This window comes from Schistocerca serialis, chromosome 5 (assembly GCF_023864345.2).
Source record: "Schistocerca serialis cubense isolate TAMUIC-IGC-003099 chromosome 5, iqSchSeri2.2, whole genome shotgun sequence".
Taxonomy (NCBI): Eukaryota; Metazoa; Arthropoda; class Insecta; order Orthoptera; family Acrididae; genus Schistocerca; species Schistocerca serialis.
In genome coordinates, this window is record NC_064642.1 from 612,177,466 (window position 1) to 612,194,426 (window position 16,961).

The following is a 16,961-nucleotide window of genomic DNA, read 5'->3' on the forward strand; positions in this document are numbered from 1 at the left end:
TACAAAACTGTAAATAGCAGTTTCTAAACTATTAACTTAGCTAATATGGACAGTATGGCAATGACATGGTATACATTCCAGTAGAACAATCATCACATTTAACTGCCATCAATCATTCACCTGCAAGTGTGCAGCTTTCTTTCATTTTATTTTTGGTCTTAGAATTTCCATGTATTATATCAGAGTACATTACAAGTTTATCTTTGGATAATGTGTGTGATCACATCGATTCCGAAGTGTTTTGATTAATGTATGAGGTCTGTTCATAAACTATTGAACTTTCTTCTTCCCCAAGTAAACCAACAAAGCTCAGGAGACTTTCCTCACTGGAGATGTAGTGGGGGATATTCACATGCACTCATGAATTTCTTCCTACAAGCAGAAAGCATCAGTCGCATCCAGTTGGCCTATGAGTGAGGACGAGTAGTGGGCATTCACTGGATTTCAGCAAGTTGTACAATAGCACAAAAAGTTTATCAGTGATGCTGAATCAAATTTTGCCAAAAGCTTGGTGATACCAAAGTGGAAACCATTTGCAACATCAATGGGCTATCTGAGTCAATGCCATGAGCAACTCACAGATAAAGGAGCAGTATGATGTCTTCAAAGATGGTCGCAGATGAGTAGATAGGAAAATGCGCACAGGCGGACCCTCAACAACCCAAAATGACAATGACATCAAGCAAGTACAAACTTTGGTCATGGAAGACTGTCATATCACAGTGTGAGAACTTGCAAATGACACTGAGGTAAGCACTTTATCAATACATTCAAATTTGAAAAACAATTTGTGTATGAGCAGTGTTTCCGAATTAATGATAATGCACCCCTGTTTGGCACATCAGATCCAGATTTTCCTCACCAATTGCAACATTCCCATTGTTAGTAAGGCTCTATGTGACTTTTGGCTATTTCCCAAGTTGAAAATTCCCTGGAAAGGAACACAGTTTTAGTCAATAGAAGGCACCTTGAGGAATGAAATAGCCTGTCTGATCACCATTCCAAAAGGCACAGTCTAGAAAGGTTTCCAACATTGGTGGGATTAGTACGGATGTGTGTGCACTACCAAGGAGATTACTTTGAAGGGGTTATGGTTTTGAGCCTCCAAATCAATGAACGTATTTGTGGCAACCAATAGTGCAATACTGTGTATATATAAAAGAACAGGCACAAGGGTGGAGTGAGATTTGTGTGGAGAGGCCAAGAACAAGGTAAGGAACAGTAACAAGTGTGAATATAAATTACTTCATGAGAAACAGGGGGGGGGGGGGGGATGAGGGGGGAAAGAGGAAGGGAAGGAGAGGGAGAGGGAGAAGGAGAATGGCATAACGTAGTGTTGCCTCGGTTAATGAGGTACACTCAGCTGACTCAGATGGTAGTATATGTTGAAAAAAGCAGGAACTCACCTGCACAAAGTTTTTGCCTGCCATGAATGCACATTATAGTGCACAGTTCTCATCTAAAAGAATTTATTCTGGATTTAAGCCTTTCTCAGTAATAATTTTTTCCTACTGGATTCTTTCAGTAGTGTTACTTAAGAAGATTAGCAAGAGAATCTCTGGAAAACTGTAATGTGACAGAGAGGCAATGTAGGCTTTAAGCTTTTTGATTGTAAAGGAGGGTAATATTTCTGATTAAAAAATCAGTTCAAGTAACAAAACTTAATAGGAAAGCAATTCTTTCACACATTAAAGAATTTAATTCACTGGTGTGTCATATACATTATAATGACTACCAGGAAAGAACCAACATTTCATAACATAGACACTTGCACAACAATTAAGCAGGACCCTATTTTTTCTGGTGTATTAATGAAAGCACAGCTCAAATCACTCACACTATGACAAGTTATATGCGATCAACCATTCTTACATCATTGACTCAAATTAACCCAAAAAAAGGAACAACTGGAGTGAAATTTGCGTGGAGAGGCCAGGAACAAGGTAATGAACAGTAAAAGCGTAAAGATCAGTTACTTCACTAGAAACAAGTACACATGCAGTGAAAACATACCAGAGCTCACAGTGGAACCTGTGGTATTTACAGTCTTTCTTGACAATGCATATTTTGATCGATTTTTCTTAAATGAGTCACTCTGGCTGCCACTTCCATCTGAAAAAGAACAGTATGATGATATAAAAAAAAAGAAAGCAATTATTGTGAGCCAAATCAAGGGCTTAATGCTGTCATTTTTACTATTCGAATGATATCTGAAATGAGTGATCTTTTGACACAAAAATTAGTCTACTTTCCTTATTTTCATTCACTTATGTCATATGGTATTATATTCTGGGGTAGCTCTTCCCATTCTAAAAGGATATTTTTGGCTCAGAAATGGGCAGTTCAGGTAATAAGTTGTTCGGACAAATCATTTATATAAATATGGAACAGGAGTGGCCCCAACACCGATCCCTGGGTCACCCCCCACTTGACTGTACCCCACTCACAGCCATTCCCAACACTGTGAATAGCTGTTTGTTGCTAAAGTAAGAGGTGAACCAATTGCGAGGAACTCCCCGTACTCTGTAATGGTCTAACTTCTGGAACAATATTTTGTGATCAACAAAATCAAAAGTCTTAGTTAAAGCAAAAAATATGCCTATCATTCAAAATCTTTTGTTTAACCAATTCAGTAACTCACAGAGAAAAGAGAATATAGCATTTTCAGTTGTTAAATGACTTCTAAAGTGGAACTGTACATTTGATAGCAAATCATGTGATTTAAAATGAACAACTATCCTTACATACACAGCCTTTTCAATAACTTTAGCAAACACTGATGGCATAGAAACAGGTGTAAAATTGTCTACATTATCCTTTTCTCCGTTTTTATAAAGCAGCTTTACTACTGAGTACTTTAATCGTTCAGGAAACTGATCATTCCTAAAGGAAAAATTACAAATATGGCTAAATACAGGTCTAACATGTGCAGCACAGTACTTTTATATTCTGCTAGGCACTCCATGATATCCATGAGAGTACTTAGCTTCAGTGGTTTAATTATTGACCCAATCTCCCCCCTTGTCTGTATCACAGAGGAGTATTTCAGACATCAATCTCGGAAAGCCATTTGCCAAGAAAGTCATATGATTCCCTGAAGAAACTAAATTTTTATGTAATTCACCAGCATTGCTCCAAAAATGATTGTTAAATACTGTACATACATCTGATTTATCAGTAACAGAAATATTCTTCTTACAAACTGACTTTATATCATTGAACTTGGGCTGCTGGCCAGATACTTCCTTCACAACTGACCATACGGTTTAATTTTATCCTGTGAATTAGTTACTCTATTTGCACACCACATACTCTTTGCCCTCCTAATAACATTTTTAAGCACCTTACAACACTGTTTGTAATGGGTTACTGTAGCTTGATTGTGACTCCTCCTAACATTTTGATATAATTTCCGCTTTTTTATACATGATATCCTCATCCCACCAGTCAGCCACCCAGTCTGCCTATTACAGCTAGTACTCTGTTTAGAACATTCTAATGGAAAGCAACTCTCAAAGAGCATGAGAAATGTGTTAAGGAAAGCATTATATTCATCTTCTATGTTATTGGAACTATGAACATCCTGCCACTCTTGTTGCTTCACAAGGTTTAAAAAATTCTCTATTGCTGTGGGTTAACTTTCCTACATAGTTTGTAGTTTCCTACATATGTGACATTTGTTTGAGTACAAAAGCCTTTTAGTGTTAAAATTTGTGCATCTTGGTCTGAAAGTCCATTCAGCCTTTTATTAAAAGGATGCCCATCTAGTAATGAAGAATGAATAAAAATAGTGTCTATGGCTGTGCTACTGTTCCCCTGCATCCTAGTTGGAAAAAACACAGTCTGCATCAGATCATATGGATTTAGGAGATCTACCAAATCCTTTTTCTTGTACCATCATATACAAAACTGATATTGAAGTCACCACATATCACTAATTTCTGGTACTTCCTACAAAGTGAATCAAGAACCCTCTCTAGCTTGAGCAGAAATGCTCTGAAGTCAGAGTTAGGGGTCGTATAAATAACAACAATTAGAAGTTTAATTTCACTAAATTCAACTGCCCCTGCACAACATTCAAATATCTGTTCAGTGCAGTGCCGTGATGCATCTACGGGCTCAAATGGAATACTGTTTTTTACGTACATAGCCACTCCCCCACCCCACAAGGAACTCCTTGAAAAACAGCCAGCTACTCTGTATCCTGGTAAAGGAAGCCTCTGAATTGTCAAATTATTTAAGTGGTGCTCTGATATACCAATAGTACCTCTTATATTTTGATGAAATATGCTAATTCCTTCCCTACTTGGAAACATGACAGCCTCTGAAGGTGCGTCCGTAGTTAGAGAGATTTCCTTTAAGCAGGTATATCTATCAGCTGACTTCAATCTAAAAAAAGGTGCAGCTCTAACACCAACTACTACAAGAATTTCTCTATGAGTGATCCCACCACCACCCACTACACTGTCACCTATAAGCTTTGCCAGCCTCTCTTTCCCATATCTATTGAGGTGCAAGCCATGCCTAGTGAAACCCAATCTACAGATAGACCCAACTGGCACCACTGAAATGTGACCCACGCCCTCTGCCATCAACGCCCTCTCCAGCCCAAGTTAACGCATCTAATAGGCGCATTAAGATGAGGCCGATCATGATGCTGAAACAGTTGCACAAAATGCACATTAGTGCCACCAGTCTGAGTAGCTGTCTTTACCAGGTCACCACCTACATCACATTCCCCGTCCCTATCAAGACTGTTCCCTTCTCCACCCACTATCATGACCTGATCCTCCTTTATAAAATTCCTACATAACTCTCCTATGCTGTCAGTCACTCGAGCCAACCCTGCACTAGGCTTCACAAGGCTGATGACCTGATACTCACTCACCAACACTTCCTGTAACTGCTGGCCCACACCTTGACCGTGCAAACTACCTAGCAGCAAACCTTCTTCTTTCTGTTGGACTTTACAACTGACCAAGGCCTCCTAACTGCTGAGTACTGCTCCATGTTCCCTACATCTACAGCTACAAGAGGTCCTCTCCACTGAACTCTGACAGTTGGTCAAATCTATTGCATATACACAAAGTATAACTGTCTGAATACTTCCTCCTCCTAGCTGCCTTCTTGCCAGTTAATACTTGGCAGAAACCAAACCTGCATTTGGATCAGGCTTCCTTAACTCTTGTGCAGAAAGGTGTGCAGTATATCGCTGCATCCATTTTCAATAAGCTACTGCTCGAATTATAAAATCTCAGTAGTAATCCATGTGCTTTCAAATCGAAACTGAAGAGTTTCCTCATGAGTTACTCCTTCTATTCTGTCGAGGAGTTCCTTGAAAAATTAAGCTGATTCTTGTTGTATTGTTGATTGCGTTTACTTAAACTAATGGATTGAATTTTTTGGATTCATACACATTTTATTTTTATCTGTTATTACTTGCATGTTGTAATTTCCTGTACCAACATGTTCCATGACCTTGGAGATTTGCTCCTCAATTTGGTCCTACAGAACTTGATGTATAAAAAAATAAATAAATTACAGTTTAATGTTCCTTCAACAATAATATCATTAGAAATGGAGTACAGACTGTATAACAACCAAAGTAGGAAATTAGTCACGGCCCTTTTAAGTGATTCTGACCTGGTTTTTGGGTGTTCTTCATAAATGTTACTCACTGTTCTATAAATTAATATACGACAGAGATGAAGCACAGACCGTACAGCAATGAAAATAGGACATTACTCAAGACCTCTTCCAGGTGATCTGGACAAACCACAGAAAACCTTCTGATCTGATTTTTGGGTATCCTTCATAAATATTAGTATTGTTCCATAAACTACCATATGAGGCATCACCACCATAATATCCATCAATGCTGATTTTATTAAAGGTGGAATGCTAGCTTAGCTAGCTAAAATTTGGGGTAAGGGTAGTGGCTGTTGGATTTTAAAATCTCACTTAAGGATCTGTCTGAAGTTGTTCAGGGGTATCACTGGACGCCTGTATCATGAAGACTACATGAGAATTTGAAATGCACCCCTCTGGAATAACAGTCCACAGTTATTATTAGTGAGCCACCTAACTTGGTTCCATTAATTGTGACCCCTACATGTATCTTCATTTTTGTGTATAATCTGTGATCTTTCTGTTCAGAAGCAAAATTAGTTTCTCAGTCTTTCTACTTTCTTCTAAATATCTCATTTCTGCCTACAGCTGTGTAAGAAGAACCTGTGTTCTTTGGTCAATTTTTGTTAGTGTCACAATAATGGTCATTCATTCTGAGTACTAGCAGTAAAACAAGTCAATCATAAAAAGCAAGTAGTTAAACAATAATAAGAAGGTGCTACACATGGTAAACATGCATTTAACAAAGCTTTTCAGAGATGATATTGGTGCTTGCATTTACAATCAGACTGATCACATGAAACTCTACACAACTCTACATAAAAAACTGGAGCTACATTTCCATATGAGCTATCTCTGTAATTAGTGACGTTATTTTTGCTACAGAAACCACAATACTGACATAAAAATTACATTTGGCACACTGTAAACATTCACAGTTTAATTAATTAATTTTATCCAATGTATTCTAAGGCGTAATATAAGCACACACAACAAAAAATTAGTCATCCCCAGGAGACGTCATGCTATAACTGTGTAGCACTGCCTTTAGCCCAGGCAATGTCTACAATTTGGCAAGAAAGATAGTTCAGGTATGCCATATTCAGCTGGTGGCACAAACTGATTACTAGATCCCACACAGCTACCAAATAGTGCAGATGTTGACTGTTATGTATCATTTGCTGTTCCAAACAGTCCAAGAACTTTCCATTTAATAATTTAATCTGCAAAGCCTGGTGGGTGTAATTCAGGACAGAGGAGGTTCCGTAATGTTTCAGGTGTGCTTTTCATGCTATGACTTGGGCCCACCCATTCAGATTACCATGAACTTGAACCAGGATGCTCATTTCAACATTCTCCGTGACCAAGTGTTCCCCTTTCTTCTACATCTTCTTGGTGGGTATGCTGTAAATGGTCCCCTCTTCCAGGATAACAACAGCCTTATTCACAGTGAGCAATTTGTTAAAATAGTTCAACCCCCCCCCCCCCTACCACCACCACCACCACCACCCCCCCACCTACTCCCTGCTTCACACCTGGTGAATCATAGGAAGTTTTACTTATTTTAAGCAGATTAACTGAAGACAAGGATTCCAGTGTTATGTTGTGATTGGCTAATTATTTTGTGTTTATTGGTGTTATTTCTGTTTGGGGGTACCACTCCTTGGAATTTGTGTTAGCTATGCTCCAAGTGCCCTGTTAGTTACAAAACTATTCAATTTAACTGTAAGCCAAGAAAACATGGTTAATCATGACTCATTGGTACACACTGCACCTTCTAGTCAGTTACTCTCCAGTTTTTGTGTTAAAGACATGCACCTTTATTTGCTGCTACAAGCAGCTTCCAAAAGAAAGCGAAAGAATATCGGATAGTTGCTACTCACCAAATAGCGGGAATGCTCAGCCATAGATAAGCAAAACAAAAAGACTGTCACAAAATAAGGTTTTGACCAATGAGGCCTTTGTCAAAAATAGACAAAAAACACACACACACCCATCCAACCCCCCCCCCCCCCCCCCCCCACACACACACACACACACACACACAAGCACAACTCACTCACACATGAAGCACCATAATTGCAGCTTAGCTTGTAGATCACATGACTGGTTTCACAGGTAGCCCTGCCTTTGATGGGATGGGTGATGTCTGTGACTGGACTGGAGTAGGTGATGGTGGGAAAATGTATGGGACAGATCTTGCATCTAGGTCTATTACAGGGATATGAGTCATGAAGCAAGGGGTTGGGGGGCAGGGGTTGGGTAGGACTGGACGAGGATATTGTGCAGGTTCGGTGGACCGCAGAATACCACTATGTGGGGGGGGGGGGGGGGGGGTTGGATACTGGGCAGGACATTTTTCATTTCAGGGCACAATGAGAGGTAGTTGAAACTCTGGCAGAGAATGTAATTCAGTTGCTCCAGTGGTACTGAGTTATGAAGGGAATGCTCTTCTATGGCCAGACGGTGGGACCTTGGGAGCTGATGGGTGATGAAAGGTAAGCCATGGGGCACTTGTTTTTATACAAGCTTGGGAGGCTAATTACGTTCTGTCAAAGCCACCGTGAGACCCTCGGTATATTTTGAGAGGGACTGCTCTTCATTGTAGATGTGACGGGCTGTATGGAAGGGACTTCTTGGTATGGAACAGGTGGCAGCTGTTGAAGTGGACATATTGCTGGTGATTGGTATGTTTGATATGGGCACAGGTAATGATGTAGCCACCTCTGAGGTACAGGTCAACATCTAGGAAGGCGGCTTGCTGGGTTGAGTAGGACGAGGTGAAGCAAATGGGGAAGAAGGTGTTGAGGTTCAGGAGGAATGTGGATAGGGTGTCCTCACCCTCAATCCAGATCATGAATATGCTATCAATGAATCTGAACCAGGTGAGGGGTTTGGGATTCTGGATGTTTAGGAAGGATTTCTCTAAATCGTCATGAATGTGGTGGAATTGGATGGTGACATGCATGTGCTCATAGCCATACCCTGGATTGTTTGTAACTAATGCCTTCAAAGGAGAAGTAATTGTGGGTGAGGATATAGTTGGTCACAGCGACTGGGAAGGAGGTTGTTGATTTGGCATCCATTGGACATTGGGAAAGGTGGGCCATGGGCATTACGGATGTTAGTGTAAAGGGAGGTGGTATCAAAAGTGATGAGCAGGGCACCATGTGATAAAGGCACGGGAATTATGGAGAGTCAGTGCAGGAAATACTTGATATCTTTTATATTGGAGGGTAGGTTGCAGGTAATAGGCCGAAGCTGTTGGTCTATGAGAGCTGAGATTCTTTCTGGGGGGAGGGGGGCGCACATAAACGGCCACAATGGGGTGTCCTAGGTGGTTAGTTTTATGGACTTAAGGAAGCGTGTGGAAGGTAGAAGTGTGGGGAGTGGTAGGGGTGAGGTGAGAGAAAGACTCTGGGGAGAGGTTCTGGGTTGGGCCTAAGGATTTGAGGTGAGATTGGAGATCATTCTGGATTTCAGGAATGGGTCACTGTGGAAGGGTTTGTAGGTGTACATATCTGACAGCTGGCAGAGTCCTTCTGCCAAGTACTTGTTGCAGTTCAAAACAACAATTGTGAAGCCTTTGTCAGCAGGTAGGATTATAAGGCTGTTATCAGTTTTTAGATGGTGGACTGCGGTGCTTTCTGTGGATGTAACAGTAGTTTGCATGTTGAATGATTTGGAGAATGATGGTGAGGCAAGGTTTGTGGTTAAGAAATTCTAGAAAGTTAACAGAGGTAATTTTGGGGCGGTGGGATGGATCACGGTTGGATGGTAGAGTGAACTGAGTTAGGCAGGGTTCAGCATTGGTCTTTGGTTGAGTCTGATTGATTGGGTTAGTGAGTAAAAGTGTTTCCACTGTAGGGACTGGTAGAAGGAGAGAAGGTCTTTAAGAAGTCCAGCATGACTGAATTTGGCAGTGGGGCAAAAGGTGAGGCCGTTGGAAAGGGCTGATATTTTTGCGGACCTTAGGCTTTTGGAGGAAAGGTCCACAACCATGTTTTGGGGCTGTTTAGGTTCTAGATTATGTGAGGTGGTGGGAGGGAGTTTTGGAGGGTGTGGTAAATGTAGTAGGTCTGCGAGACAAGGTTCGTCAGCTGTGAGGGGATGTGGGGAAGGTTTGGAGGTTGTTGTAGAGGCAGTGGACAGTGGTACTCCAAGGCGGGAGTAGGAAGTCAGCAGGGTGGAGAATTTTTGGTGGTAGCATTGTGAATGTTGCTCTAGTTCCTGGAGGGCAAGAATTCAATGTGTGTTGTGGGTTCTAGGAATTTGGGATTGTATAGAAGGATGGAGAGAAGGTACTGCAAGGAGGTTTGGGCTCGATTGTCACGGTTTTTCACGGCATGTTCGTGAGGGCTAAGGACTGGCAGAATCTGAAAAGGTGGAGGCCATTGTGGAAGGGAGATTGACAGCTGGAGACAGGTAATTTGACGGTAAGGCCATTTTGGGTGGATTTCAAGAGCTAAGCAACAATGCAGGAATAGTATGTGGGACTGGGTTCTGGCTAGGGATAAGAAAATTTTTCTGAATTGACGCAGATGGTAGAAGCAAGCTGTTTTCCTTTGTTCCTATTTTCTAAAGCACTACTATAATCAATGTCCATCTTCCTGTGTTCGTCTTGTGGCCTTACAAACCGCACTGCACTCTCTACTTACGAGCCCCTCTGTATCAACTGTACAACAGACGACTACAAGACCCTGCTAATTGTTGGTGCATCATCTTATGTCCCACACTATTCTTGTCAATATCATTAATCCTACACCTTCAAACGAATCACTCTCCCGTATTTTCATGTGTTATTTCCAGCACCTTCCTCTTCCATACAATATTGTATCTCGTCCTACCACCCCCTACCCTCTCTCCAACCTTTCTCTGTTCTATCCCAGTTTGAACCTACTAATTTCACCTCATCCAATCACATCTGCCATACCCCTTCTCCACACTTACCCACTCTCAGACCTGCAACCCACAGAAAAATATATATTTTTTAATTTTTTCTTTATCTCACTGTGACTACACACCAATTTCAGTTGGTTTTCATCTTCCACTATCTACGCACTCCCTCAGATTTCATCTTGTTTCCTCTTATTTCATCATTTTTGTGATTTTTCCCACATATTTGGGTGTACTTTTGGGAAATTTTTGGATGTAATTCTACATTATCTACATATTTTTTCGCATTTTTTCCGCCACCATGGATCCTTGCTCCTTCCATCTGTGTCAATACAGAAAATTTTCCTTATCCCTAGCCAGAACCCAGTCCCACATACTGTTCCTACATTGTTGCTTGGTTCATGAAATCCCCCCAAATGGTCTTACCATCAAATTACCTGTATCCGGCTCTCACCCTCCCTTCCACAATGACCAGCATCTGTTCAGAGTCTGCCAATCGTTAGCCCTCACCAACATGCCATGCAAAACCATATCAATCAAGCCCAAGCCTCCTTGAAATACCAGCTCTCCATCCTGTTATGCAATCCCAAATTCTTGGAACCCACAACACATACTGAAACCCTTGCCCTCCAGGAAATAGAGCAACATTCACAATACCATCTCCAAAAATTCTCCACCCTGCTCACTTCCTATTCCCCCGTCAGAGTACCACTGTCCACTGCCTTTATGAAAACCTCCATACCTTCCCCACATCCCCTTACAGCTGACAAACCCTGTCTCACAGATCCACAAAAACTCCTTCCCACCGCCACACATAATCCAGAACCTAAACAGACCTGAAACACAGTCGTGAACCTTTCCTCCAAAAACCTAAGTCCCGCAGAAACATCATCCCTTTCCAAGGGCCTCACTTTTTGTCCCATTCCAAAATTCAGTCATGCAGGACTTTGTAAAGACCTTCTCTCGTTTTCCTGGTCGCTACAGTGGTACACTTTTTCTCCACCAACCCTATCAATCAGACTCAACCAAAGACCAATTCCGAAACCTGCCTGACTCATTTCACCCCTCCATCCAACCGCGATCCACCCCCACTGCCCCCAAATCACCCACTGTTAACTTTCCAGAATATCTTAACCTCAAACCTTGCCAACCATCATTCTCCGAATTACTCAACATGCAGACTAACGTTACACCTACAGAAGGACTCGTTGTCCAACTCCTAAAAACTGATCCCAATCTTATAAACCTACCTCCTGACAAAAGCTCCACCAATGCTGTTTTGAACCCCAAGAAGTACTTGGCAGAAGGACTCTGCCAGCTGTCAGATCATACACCTACATACCCTGCCACAATGACCCCATTTCAGAAATCCAGCTGGATCTCCAGGCTCTCCTAAAATCCTTAGGCCCATCCCAGAACCTCCCCCAGAGTCAACCTTCCTCCTTATTCCTACCACTTCCCACACTCCTATCTCCTTCATGCTTCCTCAAGTCTATAAACCCAACTACCCAGGACACCCCATTGTGGCCGGTTACTGTGCCCCCCACAGAGGAGAATCTCTGCTCTCAAAGACCATCAGCTTAAACGTATTACCCACTACCTACCCTACTGTATAAAAGATACCAACCACTTCCTCCACTGAGTCATCACAGTCCCTGTTCCTTCACCACACGGTGCCCTGCTCTTCACTTTTGTTGCCACCTCCCTTTACACTAACATCCTAATGCCTATGGCCTTTCTCCTATTGAACACTGCCTTCCCCAACGACCATCAGATTCCAAACCAACAACCTTGACGACGAGCAGTCCCTCTCAAAATATACCAAGAGTCTCACTGAGACCTCTACAGACCATAATTACCCTCCCAACCTTGTATAAAAACAAATGTTCCATGGCTTATCTTTCCAGTCACCACCACCTTCCAAGGTCCCAGCGTCCAGCCACAGAGGAGCATTCCCTTCGTAACTCAGTACCACCCAGGACTGGGGCAGCTGAATTACATTCTCCACCAGGGTTTCTACTACCTTTCATCGTGCCCTGAAATGAAAAATGTCCTGCCAACTATCCATCCCAGCCCTCCTACAGTGGTATTCCGCCGTCAACTGAACCTACGCAATATACTTGTCCATCCTTACACAACCCCTGTTCTCAATCTTTTACCTCATGGCTCATACCCTTGTAATAGACGCAGATGTAAGACCTGTCCCATACATCCTCCCACCCCTCTCCCCCCCTCCACACACTGCTATTCCACTGTCCACCAAACCTACACAATCACTGCCCCCAAGTCTTTGCCTCATGGCTCATATCCCTGTAATAGACCTAGATACAAGACCTGTCCTATACATCCTCCCACCACCACCAACTCCAGTCTGGTCACAAACATCACCTATCCCATTAAAGGCAGGGCTACCTGTGAAACCAGTCATGTGATCTATGAGATAAGTTGCAATTACGGAGAGGCATTCCACACAGACATGACAACCAACAAGCTTCCAGAATGAAATTTTCACTCTGCAGTGAACCGTGCGATGAGCCAAGGTACAGTCAGAAATATAATTGTGAGAATGAGTTGCGAGTTGTGTTTGGGTAGCTCAGTTGGTAGAGCACTTGCCCATAAAAGGCATATGTCCGAAGTTCGAGTCTTGGTCCCGTACACAGTTTTAATCTGCCAGGAGGTTTCAACCAACTAGTTGTCTGTCTGTATGAATGGCCACCGACAAACTCTGGCCAAGAAACGAATGGACCACCCTGTTGCTGAGCCGCCCAACACAATGTTCTTCATTTAAATGACTGCTTCACTGCCTGTGCCATGTGGATCCTTCCCACCAACACCAGCTTTTCTGAACTGCACAGGTGGGAACTCTCCCTGCAATATATCCTACATTCCCTTAACCCTTCATTAGTCATTGTCCTCACCCATCTAGCTCTTTCCCTGTTCCCAGTCTAGCGCTACACAGCCCTATATTCCACCAATGCACCTAGCAACTCTACCCTCTTTCCACCTCATTCCTGTATGCTCTCCAGCAGCACTTTACCTTCCCCCACCCCTGCATGTGAACATCAGTATTTTTTACATCCTCCTTCCACAGAACCCATGTTGTCCAGGCTGTCCTTGATGATAATGCTCCACGTTATCCTCACATGTAATGATAGCTGTTGGGAAATTAGACTGTATTGTGCAGGGATTACATTTTTTGTTGGTTCTGATTGCCCTGCCACTTAGGTTAGACCACAGTATTGCATACTTGCAACTATACTGATGAGTCAAATTGTGCACCATGTATTATGGGAACAAATAAAGTTTAAATCAATGTCACTGGACACCACTCATATTAAACACATTTTGGATTTGCCTGCATATATACTGCTGATAGTGTTCTGGGTGAAGTTACATACATGGACAGTTTCAAGCACTGGATAAAAAGAGCATCTGAGTAGTAGAAAGAGTAGCACATTTTGCATTATTGAGAAATTAAGGAGAGAGTGTCACGGACATGATGCAGGATTTGAGGTGGGCATCATTAAAACAAAGGCGTTTCTCATTGCAGTGGGATCTCCTCACAAAATTTCAGTCCTCAAGTTTCTCCCCCAAGTATGAAAATATTTTGTTGACAATGACCTACATAGGGAGAAATGATTACCATTATAAAATAAGGGAATTCAGAGTTCGCACGGAAAGACATGTGTGTTCATCTTTTCTAATGCACTTTTTAAGAATGGAATAATAGATAATTAAAACTGCAGCACCAGAAAGAACAGGAAATAATGAAACTTCTCTCGTTGCCTCTTTACATTTTTTAGTAATTTAGGGAGTATATAGAGTGCAAAATTTAGTACACACAGCTGCCACACCTGACAATAGGAATAGATGTAACCCATCTTGCATCACGTAAAACTGAGCTTGGATTACCAACATGGGTACATCATTCCATATGGCTTCAGTTCTACTCCAGAGTTCACCAAATATAGATATTGGTGCATGGGGGCAACCAGTCTCTCTGAAAACTGTGATCAGATGAGTGAAAGATCTGGTGAACCCACTGGCAACAATTCTCCTTGGAGCCTCCACACTTAGACACGTCCATTGTGCGGCTGTATGCAGGAACAGGACTTATCTGGAAAGATATCTTGGTGATACCTCAAAGCCCAGAATTGTCATTCTGCTGTCATGTCAAGGTAAGCCACAGCAATGGTTGGCTTAATAATAGACTTCATGAGACAATGAAATTAATATGATTCAAAGAAATGTCATACTAGTTTCCTGGAGCAATTTAGAGAAAAGGAAAGAAAACTTAAATTACTGCACTCTGTCACTCAATCCAGGGATAGTATCGACAGACAAGACCCATACCGCATGGTATGATCATGTAAAAGCTAGCCTTTACTGCTTTCTGTTACAGTGTTTGCATGTCTTTCCAATGAGATGTTGGCGAGGTATTTGTCACCAGAACACAACCAGTAGTTGACTTGTTTTACTGTGCTTTCTGGACAGTGTGGATGATATAATATTGCTTACAATAAGCTAAATGTATTTATCTTCAGTGGTCTATTGCTGACACATTATTTAAGCTACAGTAATGCAACCATATTGACTAAAAACAGACCTGGACAGAACAGATATTTTCTCATAAATGGGAAAAACAACACAAAAAAAGGTAGAAATACTCTGGCCAACATAACATATTTGTAAAGCATCAAACACAAAGCAATACATAAGGCAAGCTAATCTAAAATTAATTCAAGAAGTATTCAAAAGCAACAGGATTAGAAATTTCTTACCATATACATGAGTGGTAAAAAATAAAACACTTTACTGACCATACAAAAAAATTTCCTTACTACGGATGTTTGTAAACAAATTGTTCCCCAGCTGCAGAACCAAACTGTCCACAATTCCAACTCTTACGAAAGATTCGGAATAGACATCCATAACATTGATTTCGTTGTCTGACATTTCCTTACTTAGCCAATAAGTCACACTTGTATTACACATAAAAAAGGGTTCGGAAATTCTGCTTACACAAACTTCTCATAGGTGAAAGTACGTCGTGTCTCGTACTAAAACTGTGTACTACGATACTACTGTCAATCTGCATAAACCACTCAACATTCTCACAAAACTTTAGTGAAATCGTTCTTTCAATTGCTGGAAGTATGTTTAATTTGATTGACTGGTGTTAACAATCTCAGACGGTAAAAAGCGAATTAATACAAGCTGCATGTCTTACCCACAAACCAAAATGTCAGTCTACTGGTACTTCAGACTTACCTTCACTACCGTCATTGTCAAGCCCTTTCCGCTTGTTAACAAGTTTGGCAGATGAAGAAACATTTTTGTTTCTTAAAAATTCTTCTTCTTGCCGTAATAGATCAGCTTCACACTCCCCTAACTTTGGCCGGGACAACTTCATTCTTTTCTCTTTCTTCACATGTCATCAACACTGTATGTTTACAAACACTAACTTCATGCTTCGCAGGAAAGATATACTAGAATAGAGCAAGGAGTTTACAATTGGTATATAGCTCAGTGTGTTTTATCTACGTGACCGTGCTTTGTTAGCGGTCGATCAACAAGCTAGTGATACCATCTAGAGATACTATCTAGAGAAAGCGATATTTGTGAAAATATTGAAGAGTTAAGTATATCAAATTTGTCTCTGTATCGACATAGAAGTCAAGACACTCCATTTCTTCTTTGTCATCCATTGCGATAGCAGAAGGCGAAGTGGCCAAAAAGGTACACTTGTGAATATGTTCATATCTTTTATTGCCGTTGACCTTATACAGCAGAATAGGCTTCTCCAGTAGTAGCAAGTTACAGTTCCAATCAAAGCATTATAATTAATATGCATATTACTTGTACAAATCAAGTATCTCATGTGAGCTATAATCTTAAATATTAATATCAGCTTTATCCATATCGTAAACTCTTCTATAATGTTGTTGGAATTGTGTGAACAATATATTTCGTGTGAAACAACGGCTAAGTGCATTATGTGGAATATAATAGACCTCTCTAGTGCTATTGTTCGCTCTGAGTTTTACGTATGTAATAAAATGTTCCTTGGTTGTTGCGTTCAATGTATTTTACCTGGGAGTGCAAATTAACAAAATCAGCTACTACTATTCAGGATATGAAAATGTGAAATATGGTATCCCTCGAGGATCAGTAGTAGGACCCATTCTCTTTCTCCTCTATGTCAATGATCTTATGTACAACAAGTATTGCCAAACCACCCTCCCATTTGCAGACGATACAAGCTTCCTTATTAGTGGTAAAACAGAAGAAAAACTAAAAGACTCCGCTATCCAAACAATGAACAGTGTAGAACAGTGGTTCAGCTACAACAAGCTAATTATAAACAAAGAAAAGACAGTAGCACTGAATTTCTATAATGTAAAAGGAAGACACCACCCAAACATGGAAATAGAACT

General features: G+C 41.2%; 1 protein-coding gene across 1 annotated transcript in view; it reads right to left on the reverse strand.

Moving 5' to 3' along the window:
- LOC126481061 (RNA polymerase II-associated protein 1) overlaps positions 1-16,087 on the reverse strand; it is a 199,529-nt gene extending 183,442 nt beyond the window's left edge. The window contains exons 1-2 of the mRNA XM_050104543.1: positions 15,796-16,087; positions 2,014-2,112 (exon numbers count right to left, since the gene is read on the reverse strand). Coding sequence (XP_049960500.1) covers positions 2,014-2,112; positions 15,796-15,937 — 241 coding nt within the window. The 5' untranslated portion in view covers positions 15,938-16,087. The remainder of the gene's footprint in view (positions 1-2,013; positions 2,113-15,795) is intronic.
- Positions 16,088-16,961: the final 874 nt, after the last annotated feature.